The sequence below is a fragment of the Orcinus orca genome, chromosome 9, assembly GCF_937001465.1.
Source record: "Orcinus orca chromosome 9, mOrcOrc1.1, whole genome shotgun sequence".
In the NCBI taxonomy this organism is placed as follows: Eukaryota; Metazoa; Chordata; class Mammalia; order Artiodactyla; family Delphinidae; genus Orcinus; species Orcinus orca.
In genome coordinates, this window is record NC_064567.1 from 26842087 (window position 1) to 26861988 (window position 19902).

The 19902-nt window shown below is 38.4% G+C and overlaps 1 protein-coding gene across 1 annotated transcript; it reads right to left on the bottom strand.

Annotated features, from left to right (window-relative positions):
* Positions 1–12811: 12811 nt before the first annotated feature.
* On the bottom strand, positions 12812–19639 carry SPAM1 (sperm adhesion molecule 1). The gene is made up of 3 exons (XM_004265490.2): positions 18651–19639; positions 17865–17954; positions 12812–13429 (listed from the first exon to the last, which is right to left on the bottom strand). Exons 1-3 carry the CDS (start codon positions 19605–19607, stop codon positions 12812–12814), a joined length of 1665 nt encoding a protein of 554 aa, XP_004265538.1. The 5' UTR covers positions 19608–19639.
* Between the last annotated feature and the right edge of the window lie 263 nt (positions 19640–19902).

The window sequence follows — 19902 nt, forward strand, 5'->3', positions numbered from 1 at the left end:
TGTGGCACACAGGCTTAGTTGCTCCGTGGCATGTGGGATCTTCCCGGACCAGGGCTCAAACCTGTGTCCCCTGCATTGGCAGGTGGATTCTTAACCACTGCACTACTAGGGAAGCCCAAGTTTCTATGGTTTAAGCCACCCAGTCTGTTGTACTTTGTTAAAGCAGCCCTAGCAAACTAATACAGATCTACAGAATAAATCTCAGGGGGGCCCAGGCAAAGACAGAGAATCCAGGCTAGGGGATCCTGGAGGAACGCTAGGCTGGGGCACAGAAGCAGATAGGATTATTAATCCCTATGGCCACTGCCTAGAGGAAGGGGAAGCTCTTCGGACCTAACATAGAGGAGCAGCTCTGAAGTTCAAAGTTCAGAGTACCTTCATCATACATTAAATCTATTAGAGAATTTGATTCCTCTGGTGTAGGAAGCATGTGTCTATTTAGTTCCTTTTTTCACGCAGAGAAGTGTAAACTGTAAAAGTTCAATGTTAGACGTAGAGAAAGAGGAGTAAGAGCAGACTGAAAATGAGGAAGGCTTTACCTCACTGGACTTGCCGAACTGCTTCTTCCCAGCCTCCCGCATTGTGCATTTTCAGTTGCTTTGCTCTACCCTCATCCCACCACGGAGGAACATCGGAGCTCCCGGGTTCCTTCCCCTGTACACACTCTCCCGTGGGGTAGTTTCACCCACTCTCGTGGTTTCAAATACCTAAATGGGCTTAGACTCCTGTTGTCCTTCAGACTGGAGTTTGCATCCTGGCTCTCCCTTTATTTCCCAGCAGGTTCCTTTGGGAAGATTGCTCAGCTTCCCTAAGGTCGGTGTTTCTTCAGATAATAACAGAATTACCGTCACAGGGTCTTATGGAGATTCTATGAGAAACTGCCCATAAGCTCTTAGCACAGGCTTGGCGCAGAGCACGTGTCCCATAAATGAGCGCTAAAATAGAAGTCGCAACAATACAACAAACAAGCATCTGACGTTTACTATGAACCAGGTACTGATCCAAAAGCTTTATATACATCAACTCATTTAATTCTCACCACAGACGAGGAAACTAAGGCACAGAGAGGTTACGTAACTTGCCTAAGCTCAGGTAGTCTGGCTCCAGAGACCATCTTCTCAAACTGTTAGGCAGGCTGTATTTGACTATTATTGTTATTCATTGTTAATAACACTGCTCCACTCTCTCCCGTGAACTTCTAAATCATATGGTTTAAAAAAAAAAGCACTTTATGTATAAAGTAGATAACCAACAAGGACCTACTGTATAGCACAGGGAACTATACTCAATATTTTGTAATAAACTAAAAGGGAAAAGAATCTTTAAAAGAATATGTATATATATATATATAACTGACTTACTGTGCTGTACTCCTCAAACTAACGAGACATTGTAAATCAAGTAAACTTCAATAAAAAGAAAAAAAAACAGCTGTCTGGGTACCGCAAGGCACCTCAGATACAGCATACTCAAAAGAGATCCCCAAATCTCCTCTCCTCCTGTGCCCCTTTCTCAGGAGTGGATGACACTGTGAGAAACCTGGGGTCACATTAGGTTCCTTGCCTTCCCTTAACCCTCCCACTTCCAAGCAATCGATTATTTTTATTTTATTTTATTTTATTATTTTTTATACAGTCTGTTCTTATTAGTTATCCATTTTATACATATTAGTGTATATATGTTAATCCCAATCTCCCAGTTCATCCCACCCCACCCCCCCACTTTCCCCCCTTGGTGTCCATATGTTTGTTCTCTACATCCGTGTCTCTACAGGCAATCAATTATTGATTTCTAATTCTATCCTCTTCTCTCCATCCCTAACACTTCCCTAGTTCAAAATGTCATCATCTCTGCTCTAGATAATAGAGCCTTCTAACTGGTTTTCCTGCCTGCAGGCTCCAAGAGTCTTCAGATCTAAAACACAAATCTGACCATTTCAATCCTGCTTAAAGGATTAATTATGTGTTCGTTAGCGTAGCCCAGAAGACCCCTCATATCTGACTCCTGTCTACCTTTCCAAGCTCAACTCCCACCTCCCACCAAGTTCTACTTCCCCCGGCACATCTGCAATCCCCAGACTCACTCTGTCTCTCTGTCTCCCTCTCTCTCTTTCTCTCTCCCACACACACTCACACGACGCTGTTTTACAACTAGTATATTAGAGCCTACCTTAAAAAAGATTATTCAGCTTATCTACTAAGAATACATAAAACAATCACTCACAGGGAAGGTACGATCACTCACTTTCCCACCCACCATTTTCCTTCCTGCAAAAATACCCACAAAATTAACTTTCTTACTAGCAGGGGGGAAAAAAATCACTTTTAAGTCAGTTTTATCAGTAAGCAAAATTGTTTAAAGTCATCTTTCAAAGACATAGAACCTACAGAACAATCACAAACCAGCAATATTATTTGTATATTCTGTTTTTATCATCTTAATCCACATTTTCTATCTGAAAGAAAAACTGACTGATTTTCTTCTAGTGACATAAAAGGCTAGCATGTGACTAGTTATTTCTGTTTGCTGGAACCAAAAGTCTTCAAGGACATAGAGACTTATTGTTGAAGAAGCCCAGGGGATTGACACTGTTATCCTACTGCCACCTGCTGCTGAAAATGTGAAGCTTTCCATTTTGTTGTGAATGAGGCCAGGACAGGTCAATGTGATGCAAACTTCTAGTAGCCTATCTAAGCTTTCTTTCTTTGAATGTCAGTTTCTCCTTTACTCCATCCAAGCTACACTTTGAAAGTATATATAAAAAATTAAGTGCCCCGTGATCACCTGTGCCCTATGGTCAGAAAAGTCTCAGCAGTTGGCAGACACACATGGTCAGATACTGTTGTAGAGTAAAAAGAAGGAATTGGAAGTGGTTCTAAGTTCTACGTGCCATGATGCTACTTCACCTCAGAACTTTATGGGAGGTCAGTGTTGTGTAATGGTGCGGTGCACAGGCCTGCAGTCAAACCACCCAGGTCTTCATCCCAGCTGTACCTATGGGACCTATTCTAAGGCTCAGTTTCCTCATCTGGAAGAAAAAATAAACAAACATTGTATATAAAGCACATAATTAGGTGCTGAATAATAATAATTGGAAGCTCTTCTTATTTTTGAAGGGTTGTAAAGTAGTGGACTGACAATTGCAGCCAGGCCAGTTCCCAGCCAGTTCCACGGGGACCAGACATCACTAAAATGATTAGTCCCTAAAGTCAACTCTCACCTTTCAAGGATTAAACTTTTCTACGGGATACAAAAAGTGTATCTTTTTTCTTTTTGGCTGCGCAATTTTTGAAAACATTTGTATACTGCATATGACAGTCATAATGGTTTTTTCCCTACTTTATAAAATGATTAATCTAGAAATTTCTTCTACCCATGGTCTTTTATTAAAACTTATTACAGAAAAATAAAATCATTCAGAATCATTTATTCCCTAAAAAGTATATAACTGTATGCTAACGCAAACCCATCCTGTCCCTACAGGTGGAATCTAAGATTAGTAAGTTGCTCTGGGGGAAGTACTATACTTCAACAAAACCATATGTGCTACCTTCTACTCTGAAGTTTGTTATTAAATATGTGCTGTAATTAAATGATTGGAAATCAAATAAGTAAACAAAGTTGTATTAACACGTGTTGAAATTCATTACCTATGTATCACCCCAGGCATCTGAAGGTATAAATTTTTTTCTGGTAATATTTGTGCATATGTGTGATAGCACATTGTACTAGAAATAGACATTTTCTGGTTTTCAGTCAAATTAAACATATTTACACCTTTTAAGTAAAGAACAATTATAAATACATTTTACTTACCCTATTCCTCAAACTGAAAATTTTAAAACCGATTTTAGGTTTCTGGAAAGTATATAAAGGCTTCAGATAAATAATGATCACTATCTGTCAAGTGCCTACCATTTTTATGACAAGCACTATGCTGATTTCTGTTTATTTTCTCTAATCTTCTCAACAGCTGGCCTTCCAAGGTAAGGGAACAAACTCAGAGAATGTAAATATCTAGCCCAAGGTCAACAACTTGCAGATGGCTAAACTGGGATTGGTTTGTTCTTTCCCTATATCTTATGACCAAGGATTGGGCTTCCCATGAAAAACTATTAGAATTTTCTTTAAAGGATATCTCTTATAAAATAATTATTTGCCAAAATTTTATGAGGCTTTATGGCTGCATGAAAACAATGAGACTCAGTAGATAGATGAATTGGTAGCTCCTAGTGACTGATGTACTTTAAAAATATAACCGTGATAATCAAAGCTGAATGCCACGTTAAGAAATAAGCAGAAGAAATAAAATGTTCTTTTTAAACCTGGTCTTTGGTTTCCTGTTTCATATTATAACCTGTTGATATCTGAAATGGTATATCCTAATTTTCAGAAATGGCAACAATTTCCTAAAAATAGACTTTGAGCAGACATGAGAAACAAAACAAGGTTTACTCTTTAAAAAAAAAATGTCTTTGCAAGAAAAAAAGAATACCCTTTAACAAACTATGAAAAAATATATTCTTTACTACGTAAGAACCAAGTTCTTAAACCAGGATGGCATTTTCACTTATGGATGAACAATACAGAATTTGATAATGCCCAGTGTTGGTAAGGAAAATTGGCCCTCCCATTCACTGTTGGTACAATCATTAATAGGAACAAACTTTTAGAAGAAAATTTTGCAATATCTGTCTAAGCTGAAATGTATATATCCTTTGTGTTAGCCATTCCATTTCATCCTGGCAAAAGCATGCCAAGACATACATGTACACAGGTGCTAACTACAACATTTTTGATAGAGCTGGGAAAAAAATCTCCAGAAAATGAAATGTCCATCAATAAGAACTTTCTAAAAAAATTGTCATGTTGTGGTATAGTGGAGTACAATGTGGTCATTACAAAATGTCCTGATGTGGACAGACACCCCAAATATATTGTCACGTGGGAGAGCACGCTATAGATGATTATGAACCATAGCCCAATTTGTGTTAAATATACTGTTAAATTAATTAAACAAGGAGGCTGTTAGACTAAGGTGGTTCTTAATGTACATAAGCAAACCAAAAATCGAAGCCTGTAAGTGTCTCAGTGTTACAACATCAAGACACTAAGGACAACCAGTCACAAACAGCCAACTAGGTATTAAGCTCTAATCAATCAAATATTTCCTTTCTTTGCTTCCGCACTTTCTCTATATAAGTCCCCTGATTCCTGTCGGCAGGGCGCCCCTAAACACTTCAAGGCTGGTGCTCTTGGATTCTCATTGATTTTGGCTCAAATAAACTCTTTAAGTTGTTCATATGCCTCCGTTTGCCATTTAGCAACATACACACACATTCACTTCCTTACTCCCTGGAAATTTCTCGAATTATATAAAGAAACCATAACCAGGAGTTATCTCTGGTAAGGGAAGAGGACTTTTAATTTTCCACTGTGTAACTTTGTATTATTTTACCATGAGCAGCAATAACTTTAAAAGAATAAAAAAGATTTTTAAACCAATATAAGACTATACATGTTTCCTTTAAAAAAAAATTATTAGAGCTTAAAAATGTAAAATAAGACTTTGAATCATCTTGGTTAGTTTTGCAGCTCTATCTCTACTCAAATATTAAACAAAGTTTAGACATAAAGAGACAAGTTCTGTAACAAACAAAACATGTTCCTTTTTCCTCACAGGAAATACAATGCCTCAAAGAGTTTGCTTTTTTAAAAATTTTTTACTGGAGTATAGTTGCTTTACAATGTTGTGTTAGTTTCTGCTGTACAGCAAAGTGAATCCATTATACGTATACATATATCCACTCTTTTTTAGATTTCCTTCCGATTTAGGTCACAGAGCACTGAGTAGAGCTCCCTGTGCCATACAGTAGGTTCTCATTAGTTATCTATCTATCATAGTATCAATAGTGTGTATATCGCAATTTCAATCTCCAAATTCATCCTACCCCCCCCTTCCCCCCTTGGTATCCGTAGGTTTGTTCTCTACGTCTGTCTCTATTTCTGCTTTGCAAATAAGTTCATCTATACCATTTTTCTAGATTCCACATATAAACGATATTATATGATATCTGTTTTTCTCTTTCTGACTGTATGACAGTCTCTAGGTCTATCCACGTCTCTGTAAATGACACTATTTTGTTCCTTTTTATGGCTGAGTAATATTCCATTGTATATATGGGCCACACCTTCTTTATCCATTCATCTGTTGATGGACACTTAGGTTGCTTCCATGTCCTGGCTATTGTAAATAGAGCTGCAATGAACACTGGGGTGCATGACTCTTTTTGAATTATGGTTTTCTCAGGGTATATGCCCAGTAGTGGGATTGCTGGGTCATATGGTAGTTCTATTATTATAAGGAACCTCCATACTGTTCTCCATAGTGGCTGTATCAATTTACATTCCCACCAACAGTGCAAGAGGGTTCCCTTTTCTCCACACCCTCTCCAGCATTTACTGTTTGTAGATTTTTTGATGATGGCCATTCTGACCGGTGTGAGGTGATACCTCACTGTAGTTTTGATTTGCATTTCTCTGACGATTAGTGATGTTGAGCATCCTTTCATGTGCTTGTTGGCCATCTGTATGTCTTCTTTGGAGTACTTTTAAAATCTTAGTGACTTTGTACCACAACCTGTAAGTATATAGCTCCCTGCGGATTTGGCACATTCCAAAGAGTGCCACCACTTTGTAGCTTCATCACTGTTGCTTCTTAAAGGAAGTCTGAGGCAAGGGGAGGAGGTGGCAGTGACATTTGTTCAGGTGAGCCCGAGCAGGGCATTCAAGGACAACCACTCTTGGCTTTTACAGGGAGTTGAAGGCTAATTGTGTCTGCATCAGATATTCTTTTCAATCCTGTGCAAATGAGAATCCTCAGTGGAATCACAGAAAGCAAAGAATTCTAGTTCTTTTTCCTTATCGTTCTCTCCTTTTATTTTCTTCTCTCCCACCCACTATCCCCCACCTCCTTCCTTCCCTCTCTCTCTGATGGCAAGCAGAGGAGAAGAGAGAAATATCCAAGTTCTCAATTTTACTGATGGGTTTTGTTGATGGGTTTTCACATTCCAGTGATTAACCACTCCATATCAAATTTCAGTGGAATCACAGAAAGCAAAGAATTCTAGTTCTTTTTCCTTATCGTTCTCTCCTTTTATTTTCTTCTCTCCCACCCACTATCCCCCACCTCCTTCCTTCCCTCTCTCTCTGATGGCAAGCAGAGGAGAAGAGAGAAATATCCAAGTTCTCAATTTTACTGATGGGTTTTGTTGATGGGTTTTCACATTCCAGTGATTAACCACTCCATATCAAATTTCAGTGTCATCAAAATGTCAGTATCTTTTGCAGGAGGATTGTGTTGAAACAATCCTGGCAGTTTTGCATGGGAAACAGATCACGTGAGTCTTACTACTCTAAGCTGGGGTCACTGACGAGCAAGCTGCTGAGTCCTGAAATATCAATCCTAGACCCATGGCTGAGATTGCACTGTTTTTTCAAGTTCAAAGGAAACTGCCGTTCACTAGGTACAGTAATTCAAAAAGTTCCCTCCAAAACGACCTCTCCATAAGAGGTGCTCCTTTCAAAGTTAACTAGTCTAGAAAACACACTTTAAAATGGGCATATTGTTCATTTCAGCTAACAAGGAGATGTATGAACTTATTACAGAAGAACAAAGTATTAACATAGGGAAAAGCAGTTTTGCTTTTTCGTTTGTTCTGTGAGTCTTAATTTATAAAGGTGACTGAATGGCTACACAGAGGATCACATGAGGAACACCAGGTTTTGGACAGGATGCAGAAGCAGCAGCACGGGAGAACCTACGCCAGCCAGCACCCTTTATTGGCGTTTCCTTGGGGAAGGCAAGGCAGGGGAGGGTGAACAGTTTAAGACTGGCTCATTTGAATAATTTCAGCAGGCTTTGTGCTGCAGGGAGGAAAACATTCTCTTTGACCCTCTTAGGGTCCTTAGTTGGGTCTGAAAATTAAACTGACAAAGGCAGATTAACAGAAGAAAAGCATACAAATTTATTTAATATAAGTTTTATGGGACACCAGAGCCTTCATTAAAAATATGAAGACCCAAAGAAAACAGTTCGACCTGTGTATTTTTATTCTAGATTGGATGAAGAGGGGCAGTAGGGGAGAAAGATGATGGGTTAAGGAGTATGATGTAATTGTAGGGAACTGGGGAAACTTAGCAAGCCCTGTTGGTTTGATTCTTCTTGGCATCCCTTTGTCTTCAGAGAAAAGTCTGCTTCTTTCCTCCAGATCCACAGAGGACACCTTTCACATGAGGGTCTTATGGTCTGTTTTGGGGAAGAAGAGTGAGGTGGGGAGGGGGTTAAAGTGACCTTCTGGCTCCTGCCGTTTTCTCAAAACTCCTTCAACTTAAAATATTCAATAACCAAGGTGCCATATTTGGGGTAGTGTGTCCAGAACCCCATCAGGGCTATAGAGGTGCTCTCTAGTTGCCTGGGACCTGGCCCTGGGATGCTTAAGGCAGAGGAGTATTGCCTCCTGGTGTGTAGAGGCCAGATAGAGGAGGTAGGACTCTGGATTGGTTAGTTTCCATATCAAATAGCATATCTTTTGTTATCTCTGAGAATCAGCTAACCCTGGAAGGGGCAGTCCCTCCCCCGCCAGAAAGGTGTTTTAAGATGTCAAGACATCCAAATATAGAAAATAAATGATTATTACTATTATTATTAAACAGGAATTTAGGAGTAAGACCATTTTCAACATGTACCCAAAGAAACAGAGAAGAGTGGTGGGGAGCATTTCCAAAGTCAAAAATAATTTTAAATGAAGTGCTTTCAAAATAGATACCCTTTGGGCTTCCCTGGTGGCGCAGTGGTTGAGAGTCCGCCTGCCGATGCTAGGGGACACGGGTTTGTGCGCCGGTCCGGGAAGATCCCACATGCCGTGGAGCGGCTGGGCCCGTCAGCCATGGACACTGGGCTTGCGCGTCCGGAGCCTGTGCTCCGCAACGGGAGAGGCCACAACAACGAGAGGCCCGCGTACCGCAAAAAAAAAAAAAAAAAAAAAAGATACCCTTCCAACAAAGAAAAAAAATGGTAGCTAACCAACTGGATTAGAAATGTATCAAATTCACTTTCAGTCCATAGTAATTATATTCAGTAATCATTGCAAAATTTTTTCAACTCTTTCTTGAGCACCTATTCTGTGCCAGGAATTGTGCCATGTCTAGGATCCCAAGCACGTGGTTGTGTGTTTCCTAAGGTTATCTGGAAGCGGGATGGGAAGAATACAGGCCAGAAATCGCTCTAACATTGCAGCGTGAAGTCACATGGCAAGTAAATACCCTCACAGTCCTCCAATATCTAGTCACACAACAGTAGTATGTGCCTAACTGTCCTCTTCCTCAATAGTAGGTTAGACACCTTCTAAAGATCAATTAACTTGACAGCAACCAATTTATTAAAAAACTTGAGAAGTGAATTTTTAAAATTACTACTACATTACCAAATAAAGGTCAGCATTTTGGAAAGATTTCTCTTTTCGTGCCTTCTGCTTTTCATTTTGTCCTATATATTCCTGTGGGCTGTCATTTTCCTGTTAGTCATTTTTGTGTTTGCATAATGTTTGCATAGATTAAGAATCCAACAGTTAATTTTCCTAAATGGATATATTTATCCAAAGTTCACTGCCAAGAGCTTTTTTTTAACACCACTTCTCATGTCTTCATTACTACTTAGCAAATGTCCTTAAATCATTTTTCAGCATCTCTTAGTGTATGTCTGTTTACTTCCCACAATATTGAACATATCTATACAATAAATCCAATGGCCTATTTTATATCTATTCTCCATTCAAATTCACTTTCAAAAATAAAAGCATATATTCTCTCTAATAACTTTGGAACTGAGCCCTCTGCTGGGAGGGAGACAGGTTTTGTATACTTGAGAGTTTAGAGATGCCATCTGCATCTAACAAACTAGTTTCATATCTTTTGAAACTAAATTACTCAATTCCTTTAGTACTCTGTTAGTTAGATGAACCTGTGTTCTTATAGTGCTTCAGTATTTATACTTTATGTATATGCTGCGTCCATGGACAGCTTCTTTTACATACCTAGCAGCCCATCAGTGTGCAAGTTCATGAAGAGCAGGGATACTGTACTAGTCTCTTTGTATTTCAGATACAAGCATGACCCCTGGCAAAAATACTTGATCTAAATGGAAACACAACTTTGCCCCTGCAAACCTAACCATACACAAAGTTGTGTATTACACAAAATATTCCTGCCAAGTCTCTTTTTCTATTTAGTGGCCTCTTTTCTTACGGGCTTCATGGCCAAGTCTGCCATGACAGATGTCTACTGTTTTGACTTTCCATCCAACAACAGTAATACAGGCATCTTCCATACCCAGTCAAAACATATCCATCCCTTTCCCACAGACATTTACTGTGTTATTTCTAAGGCTAACTCTTTCCGTATATTATATGAGTCAATCCTCTCAAGAACCCTAAAAGATATAATTATCACCATTTTATTAGAATAGAAGCTGAACCAAGTTACCTTTCTCAGGCTCATAGAGCTAGTAAATGTTGGAAGTTCCCCTTATAACTGTCCAACTCCAAAATCCATGCCTTTTCCAATTCACCTGCTGTCTCCATTCTTTCTAACTCCCAATCACCTGACAGCCATTTATGTATACTAAGGAAACTAGTCCATATGTAGCATCCTTCCCAGATCATTACCAAATTGGCTCATTTTGTGGCTTACTTATGAAAACACGGCTTTGACAATAGAATCATAATTGGAGCAGAGAATGAAGGGCAGAGCTAAGGAAAAGGGCAGAGCTAAGGAAAAGGGTAGCATTAGTTTGAGAGGATCCAAGTGGTCATGACAACTTCCACACTTAAAATTCTTTAGTGGTTCCCCACTGGCTTTTATTTGTTCAGCAAATATTTCGTGGGCACCTACTAAGTCTCAAATGCTATTCATTACACTGTGGATACAGCAGCAAGAGAAACAGACCAAACACCTGTCCTTATGATGTTTACATTATAAGAAGGTGATGGGAAGTAAAAGTAGAGAAATATATCATGCTGTGATATATGTGCCTGGGAAAAAAAATGGATCAGGTCAGCAAGTTTGGGAGCATCTTCCTTGTAAAGTCCAAACTTCTTAGTATGGTTTACAAAAGGCTTCAGTACATCATTTGGCCATCATCTACTGAATACCATTCTAAAACCACACTCAGTGTTCTGTCCTACCGAAGTTCCTTTTGTCTCGTGTCTCCATGTGAGCTAACTGCTATTCAGCCTTCAAGGCAATAGACACATCATCTCTTTCATGACATCTTTGGAATCCTTCTCTGACACCCTCAGATTCTTGTCTGTATGCCAGAGCGTACTGAACCATATTATAGCACTTCTCACACATTATGTTGTAAGTTTCCACTTTCGATGTCTGTCGTCTTCAAATATGCAACAAACTCACCGATGGCAAGAAGCGTGCTACTTCACCTTGAATCTGTGACACAATATTGAGTCTGGCAAAGAATAAACACTCAATAAATGCTATATGAAGGATGTGAATGCTTAGATAAAATAAGGATTTTTAGGTACACAAGACTGTCAAATTTGACAATCAAGAATGAAAAGAAAATTAGAATTTTCATATATGAATTCTGAAGACATATTAAATCATGTACAAAAGTTGATGGGTTAATCACTTTTTTTTTTTTGGTTAATCACTTTTTAAAGGTTACCTTTTTATAAAACACAACTTGAACAAATTATCAAGATGAAATAGCTAAAAGCCATAGTTACATGCTTGAGACAGACTAGTATGCTTAGAATATTACATTTTAAAAGATATTGCATTTAATATTTTCTTGACACTTTTATTACATATTAAAAACTACTTATAAAGACATTCATTCACAATAAATTGGCATTATTCAAATCTTCACTTTTATCAGAAGAACACTAGGCCTCTAAGTATTATAGGCCTTACAATCAGTCTTTGGTAGAACCAAGAATATAATAGGTACCTCTTAGTATATATACATCCACAGTTTGTGAAATATCTGCTATACACATGGGAATTAGAAAATACAAAATTGGATATCATCTTACAAAACAAATTCTATGCTATCTTATTTATCAAGAGTTTACTTTGAATTTCAAAAGTGAAATGTAGTATCAATGGATTTAGTAATAACACTGCCCTCACTATGATTTTGAAAATTAAAGGCATTGGTCACAATTCCTTGTTTACCAGTCAATAATAATTCCAAGTTCAATTTGATCATGGAAGAGCAATCTTTGCTCAAAAAATTAAAATACTATCTTGGCCATGAGTTTTGATTCACATTTCAAATATAAAACTTTAAATATATAGGTATCATCACTTGCCTAAAAAAATAAGCTAGTGAAACTATTAAATATAAAAATGTAAGGGACTTCCCTGGTGGTGCAGGGGTTGGGAGTCTGCCTGCCAATTTACGGAACACGGGTTCAAGCCCTGGTCCAGGAAAATCCCACGTGGCGCAAAGCAACTGGGCCTGTGCGCCACAACTACTGAGCCCACGTGCCACAACTACTGAAGCCCGTGCGCCTAGAGCCCATGCTCTGCAACAAGGGAAGCCACCGCAATAAGAAGCCTGCGCATCTCAACGAAGGGTAGCCCCCACTCGCCGCAACTAGAGAAAGCCCGTGCGCAGCAACGAAGACCCAACACAGCCAAAAAATAATTAATTAATTTAAAAATAAAATGTAAAAAATATAAAAACACAAAGAATGTAGACAGGAAGCTTAATAAGCACTGAATTTGTACTTTAATAGGTTGTTTCATTTTTCTTGTTTTGAATATGTAACTGACTGGAAGTGTTTTTCCAGTTAACACTATGACAGCCCCCTTGGGTGTTGTTGAAGAGGGCTTCCACTGAACAGGTGACTTTGAGGCACCCACGGAGATCTTTCCCAGGAACACATGGAGATACTGTGACCGTTGGTGTAGAGAATGAGATATTGCTGAGAGTGGTAGAAGATATCTCTTTCCAGCGAGAAGAATGATTCCTGGGTTCAAAGTTTAGAAAGCCATCTATGCAAACATCTTCAGCAATACATACATTAATAGTATGAATGTTTCTTATATCAACTCTCTTCTTACAGTGGATGTTGGCATAACAAGTGCAGTAAAATTTTTTGGAAAATTGTTGCAGGTCTTTGAGTGTGGGTTTCCCATGCACTGTGTATTTTCCACCTTTCCCAGTTTGAATAGCAAAATTCTGTGGGTTCAGGTGAAGATAGTTGCTTGAATTCCAGTATTTCCTTGTACACACTCCTTGCTCTTGGCAAAGTGCTTGGCTACACATTTTGGCTGCTAAGGTGACATTGATTACGTAAGGATTCAGTGTAGTCTTCATGTAATTGTCTAGGTTCATGCAAGATTCCTGTAAAATTATATGAAGATCAGATTATTAACATCCAAGTTGGTTCATATGTGAATTAATTCACTACATTAAGCAATTTCTAAGGAAGCACACACACACACACACACACAAAACCGAGAACCAGTAAGAGCAGGAAATGTTTTATCTTTTTTTACTTGAACAAGCAAGACTATTCCAACAGTTTTTTGTAACATTTGTAAGTTTCACATGCCATTTCATGTCACTAAATAATTGACCAGTTGAGGTTTAGTATATTCTAGCCTCGGTCTTCCTCAATAATTCATAAACTAATGGGGGTGGAAGGGGCAGAATGGTACAGTGCGGGTGGAGGAATTAGAGCATGGGCTCTGGAGTCCATCTGTCCGGATTGGAGTCACAGTTCCATTAATGGCTAGCTGTGTGAGCTTGGGAATCTCTTAAGCATTCTAAGTCTTAGTTTCCCATCTGGGAGACCTTGGACAAGTTAATTCATCTGGCAGTGTTTCAGCTTCATCATCATACAATAAGGGTAATTATAGCACCTACTTCATAGGGTTGTTGTGAAGATGACAAGATAGAAAGTACATAAAAGGGCTAACACAGGGCCCCATATCATTGGTTAACCCTCAATGTATAAATTATATAAAGTACAAATAAATGTAATAAGTATCACATTTGTCAGACAAGTTTAGGCATTGGAAAGAGTGGTTTCTAAATTGCTAGCTCAAAACAACTAAACGGGTTCAACCGAGTATATATTAAATGTTAATGTATAATTCAAGTATGGGCGAATTATGACAGCTCTTTTACAGATATACTTATTCGGCAGAGTATGAGTGATGAGTAACTAAAATGATTCATCTTGAAACTGATACTTTCTAAAACTGGGACTCCGTCCTTTTCAGAACGTAGAAGGTAGTTGCTTGCTTTCATGATCAGCAGTCCCATGGAGTGAGTTGGCCGTGCTAGTCCTTCAGTAAAAGATCAAAGGAAGTGGTGGGCGGGTGGGCAGGCAAGTTGAGGAACCTCACAGCTTCCACTTGGATCTACTTCCTGTTGCCTTCCTTGAGGCGGTGTCATCGGTGGTAGGCAGAACAAGGGCCTTCCAAGGATGTCCCTACCTCAGTCCCATGGAACCTGTGACCGTGTTACTTTACATGGCAAAAGGGACTTTCCAGATATGATTAAGGGTATGGATCTTGAGACGGGGAGGTTATCCTGAATTATCTGGATGGGCTCAATCACAAGTCCTTAAAAATGTAGCTTGGATTTTTAAAATGAGCTGGAAGAAGGAAGACAAATTCAAAGCTAAGGGAGACTCAACCCAGCATTGCTGGCTTTGAAGATAGAGGAGAAGGCCAAAAGGGAAAGAATGCGGTGACCTCCTGAAGCTGGAAATCGCCTTAGCCACAGCCAGTCAGAAAATAGAGATCTTGATGCTATAAACACAAGGAAATGAATTCTGCCAACAACCCAAATGAGCAAATGAGGGTCTTTCTGTAGAAAGGAATGCAACCCTGCCGACATCTTGATTTTACAGCATTAAGATCCATATGGGACTTCTGAACTACCGAACTGTAAGATAATAATTTTCTGCTGTTTAAACCACTGTTTGTTGTAATTTTTATGGTACCAATAGAAAACCTCTTCTTAACCCTCCAATAGCTTTACATGGTGTTTATTATACAATTCAACTTCTCTCAACTTGTATACAGCCTGATGGAATGTAACCTCTCCTTGCTCTTGTACAACTCTCCCTTACCCACTCGGCCTTAGATATACTAATTGTTTCACAGGGGTGGCAGGTTCATTTCAAACTGCACTTACTGTTCCCTCTGCACAGAATGCTCTTTCCTCTCATTTTTAACATGGTTGACTCCATGTTGTTATTCAGATCACAGCTTTAATTAGACAAGAGCCTTCTCAGACACCTTTCCAGTCTACTTTCTTACAGCTCTCTATTTTAATTTTCTGCATAGAATTTATCACATCGAATATTTTTATTGTTTTATATTGTTTCTATCCCTCCAACTTTAACACCGGTGCCAGGGATATATGAGAATTTATACCAAGATCAGATGACATTGGAATTGTCTACAGAGACAAGAACTAGACAGGAAGAGGAGTAAAGGGATGAGAATGTTTTGACCATCATGAGCCTATACAAGATGCAATATTTGGAAGGATCTAAAACTGTTTCTCTAAGAGATAAAGCCTAGTTTATAGCATTTGTCAATACCCATGGTGTAAATACTCCTACCATGGCCAATTTTAAGCTACCAACCTGGCATCCCTGAGTGCAGAATTGGAGACCAATTACCCCACCATTATAGTAGTATGGTGTGAAGTAGCACACCATTACACAATACCATTTCCACTTAGACAGATACAGTAGGTGTAAATAACCTCAAAAGTATGGATAATAGTAAAATAAAGTAAATAATTGATACATTTTAAGTATTTGTTATCAATACTTTCTGTTTTTACCATACTTAATTTTATTCTGAGTTTTATAATTTAATTTTTAATAATGGCTGTGTTCAACAGTTCACAAAATTTCTGAATATTTAACAATCAGGTCTCATGAGCTGGGACCAGTGGAAACTGGCTCTGTCACGCCATTTGATCTAATAAGATGGAAGGAAGGAAATGTTTTGCCTACATTTGATAACAATTGTTTTAAATCAATTCAGTCATCGCAAGTAAACTGCAATTACCATTGTCTCTAGTTGTCAGTGAATCAGGAAACACAAGTAATCCATGATTCTATTGATTTCAAATGACATAGAAAAAAGGGGAAGTAATGACAGAATTAACATTCAAAATCATCATAAATTGGGAAAGGTAGCAGAAATATATAGAACAGAGTCCACAGGGAACAATTTCAAGGCAGTGTCATTAAGTAGAAAATCATCACATTAAAGTTGAAGGACTGTCCCTGTATGAATAATACTGAAAGTGATTTGAGAGTCATGGTAGAAGTACATGAATCTAAGATTAAAGTGCAATTAAAAAAAAATGTGACAAGTAGTATGCCATGCCATCCTACTAATTGGAGAATGCCTGATTCATTCCTCATCAGAGTAAGGGTAGAGTTCTCAATTCTGAAAATTTTAAAAAAAGGAAATAGTATGGGGAATTTATAAATTGTTCTATCGTAGAATTAACAGGATCCTTGAGAAAGGAGTTTGTAGGTTTGAGAAAACAACTAATAAAAACTAGGAATACTCTTATATTTAAGAATTATAATTCTTAAATAACTTTCTGCCGTATAGAAGATTTTGCAAAAGGGACATATACCTTTCCCTGAACTTATATGTTTTATTAGTTCTCTTTACTGTTGATCAAACCAGATACAACAGAGTCTACCAAATAGGTAGGAGGGCTCAGATTACCTTAAAAGAATTTCACAAAGTTAAGTACCTTTATAAATGAAGGAAAAATATGGCTAGTCTATCTGAAGGACAAGATGTCAAAAGATCTGTTCTTAGAGTATAAAGTCTAGTATAAAGTCTTAGAGTATAAAGTTCTCTGTAGGTCCTAGGATAAGACATCTGGGCTAAGAGCTTCATTAGACATTCTCCATGGCACCTATGTCACTAATATTTCCACATCCATCAGAGAAGGAAAAGTTCAGCTCCAACTCAGCAGTGTCCATGTGACAGTTTTACTTATGCTTTGAGTCAAGAAGATTGAAGAGGTGAAGGATAAAGACCTCATATGGAGAATTAAAAAAGGATGAAAATAAAGGAAGAGAGAAAAGGTTTAGGTCATGATAGTTAAAGTCTTTTTGAACTGAAGAAAATGCATTAGCAGAAAGTGAATACAGAACAAAACCAACATTTTTCCTAACAAAACAAGTTTTACTTAAAATTTTACTTAAAATAGACACTGTTAAATATAACCTGTGGAAAATAAAGAAGGATTCCTTTTCCTCTCCCTTAAGGAAACTTTGAACAATTTAGTAATATTTTCAAAAAGTAACTAAATCCCAACTGCCCACACCCTGCCCCCAGTTGTTGGCCTCCATGGTAAACTGTCATTAAATGACTAACTAAATAAAAGTGCTTAATAAACAGTAATTGGGTGAATGGAAGAATGAGTGAATACATATTGACTAGTTGAGCTCTTTTGAGAAGTGACACAGCACGGTATAGTAGAAAAAAACGCCAAACACCACATAAGGAAACCAAGGTTGTAGTCCTGTTTTTGCTACTTCTTAGCCACGCAGCCTAGGGAATTTCAATTAATCTCACCAAATTTCTGTTTCCTCACTAGAAAACAGCCTTACCACACAACCACACAAATGAAAGATAGTTTGACTTAGCCACTATCAATTGAGCCCCTACTACTTTGTGCCAAACATAGTGCTTATTTTATTATTCAATCCCACAACAATCCTCAAAAACATTAAAAGTAGAAATTATTTCATCTATTTCCTATCAATTCAACTTACCCTAGTTAGACTTAAATTGAGACTTCCCCACATTATAATTCCAGAGGCACCTAGAGCAACGCTCTCACCAATTGTATTCACAAGGTCACCCTGGTAAATGTGTAGAAAGAGTTAACAGGGAGGAATAAAATGAAAGTGTTATACATAGGACAATAACACCAAAGCCAAGAATGCTGACCCAACAATAATTATTTAAATATTTCACCACTATTTATTTCTATCTTTTATGTCACCACTGCCCTACTATAAGAAAAACACAAATTTTCTGCTATTATTTTAATTACTTCTATTGACAAGAGACCGGGCCCATAAAAGAAAAAATGAAAGGAACTGAGATAATACATTGTCTATACTACCCAGTTCTCCATGACTGCTAAGATATTATATGATTACGTTAAAAATGAAACATGTTTGGGGCTTCCCTGGTGGCGCAGTGGTTGAGAGTCCGCCTGCCGATGCAGGGGACACGGGTTCGTGCCCCGGTCAGGGAAGATCCCACATGCCGCGGAGCGGCTGGGCCCGTGAGCCATGGCAGCTGAGCCTGCGCGTCTGGAGCCTGTGCTCTGGCCACAAGAGTGAGAGGCCCACGTACTGCCAAAAAAAAGAAAAAAGAAAAAAAGAAACATGTTCTTATTTTACATTCATATAATAATGGAGAACTACCTGGGTGCATATTCCTAAAGGTTATTAAAAGTTAAATTTCACTCCCTTCAAAAATTATGTTCAGTCCCACTAAACACCATTTATGAACAATATTCCATAGCCTTCTTACCTTGATTTTCTTACCTGAGAAAGGAATTGCAAAGTCACATCAGTAAAAACTGGACGGGCATACACAAAAACTGGAAGTGGGCTTTTAGCCCTGGCCACTTTAGACATCCGGATGGCTTCCTGGACACGATTACGAACGAAGAGGGCAGCTTGTGGAGAAGATTTTAACCTGCTATTCAAATAAATGGATGGGAAAAGAGCAGTGCTTTCCTTCCACAACCAGTCGAGTGCATCGTTTCTTCTTTTCTCTATATCCCGGCAACTTCCATGGTAACTAGGTTGGTTATAATTATGATTGTAACAGTCAGGAAAAAGATAATAACCCCATAAGTGATTTGGCCGAAGTAATTTTCCCAATTTTAAAGTCTCCTGCATGAAACTCTTTGCTGCCTTTTCAAATTCCACTTTCGCTATCTTGGCAGCCTCTGGGAAAGTAAGTTGTACATTTTGTTGCAGAACCAACTCGATAGACTGATCCCTGTAAATGTCTTTAGGTTTCCAGTTTCTAGCCCAGGTAGGCCTCCATTCTTCCCAGTCAATGACAGCCAAGCCCACGTTGTCGATTGGCATGTAATAGGAAATGTCTTTTTTAGCTTTGTCCAAATGCTCTTTTAAGGATCCCATCTGGGGGATTCCTCCATGCACACTTCTGCCTGTTCTTTCATCTATGTGAGGATAGTAGCCAAGTCTATCAGCATAAAATAATGTAATAAAATTTCCTGTCGCACCTTTTTGGGGGTATCCTACTAAAGGGAAGAAGCTCAGATCTGGAGACGTGTCAAATCTTCTAGCACAACGGTCAGTTGGGGCATTCCAGGCCCAAAGGAAAGACATATTTGCAATAAGAGGAGATGTTGTGAAATCCATAGTCAAACAACATGGAACCAGAAGGAAGGTGAACACTGCCTGGGGTACTCCACTGGACACAACAAAGCTCCCAAAGGAGGTATGTTGAAGCCTTAGTACTCCCATCACAAAGAGGAATGACTATGAAAAGCACTTATTTCTTCTACACACTTTGCTTTATCTAATATTTGATGCAAGATATAAACACAGAAGAGAGAGAGTGGAATGAAGCCACTTTGATGGCTAAAGAGGTATAATGATGATTTACATTTAAATATTCTTCTTCATGTTTTAGGAACGTTTTGCAAGTTGCTTCATCTATAACTGGGAAAAAAAAAAAAAGAAATGTAGAATATATTGTTACACTACATTTCTGTAACAGAGATTATAAGCTTTACCAAGTTCTCAACTTTAAGTGCAG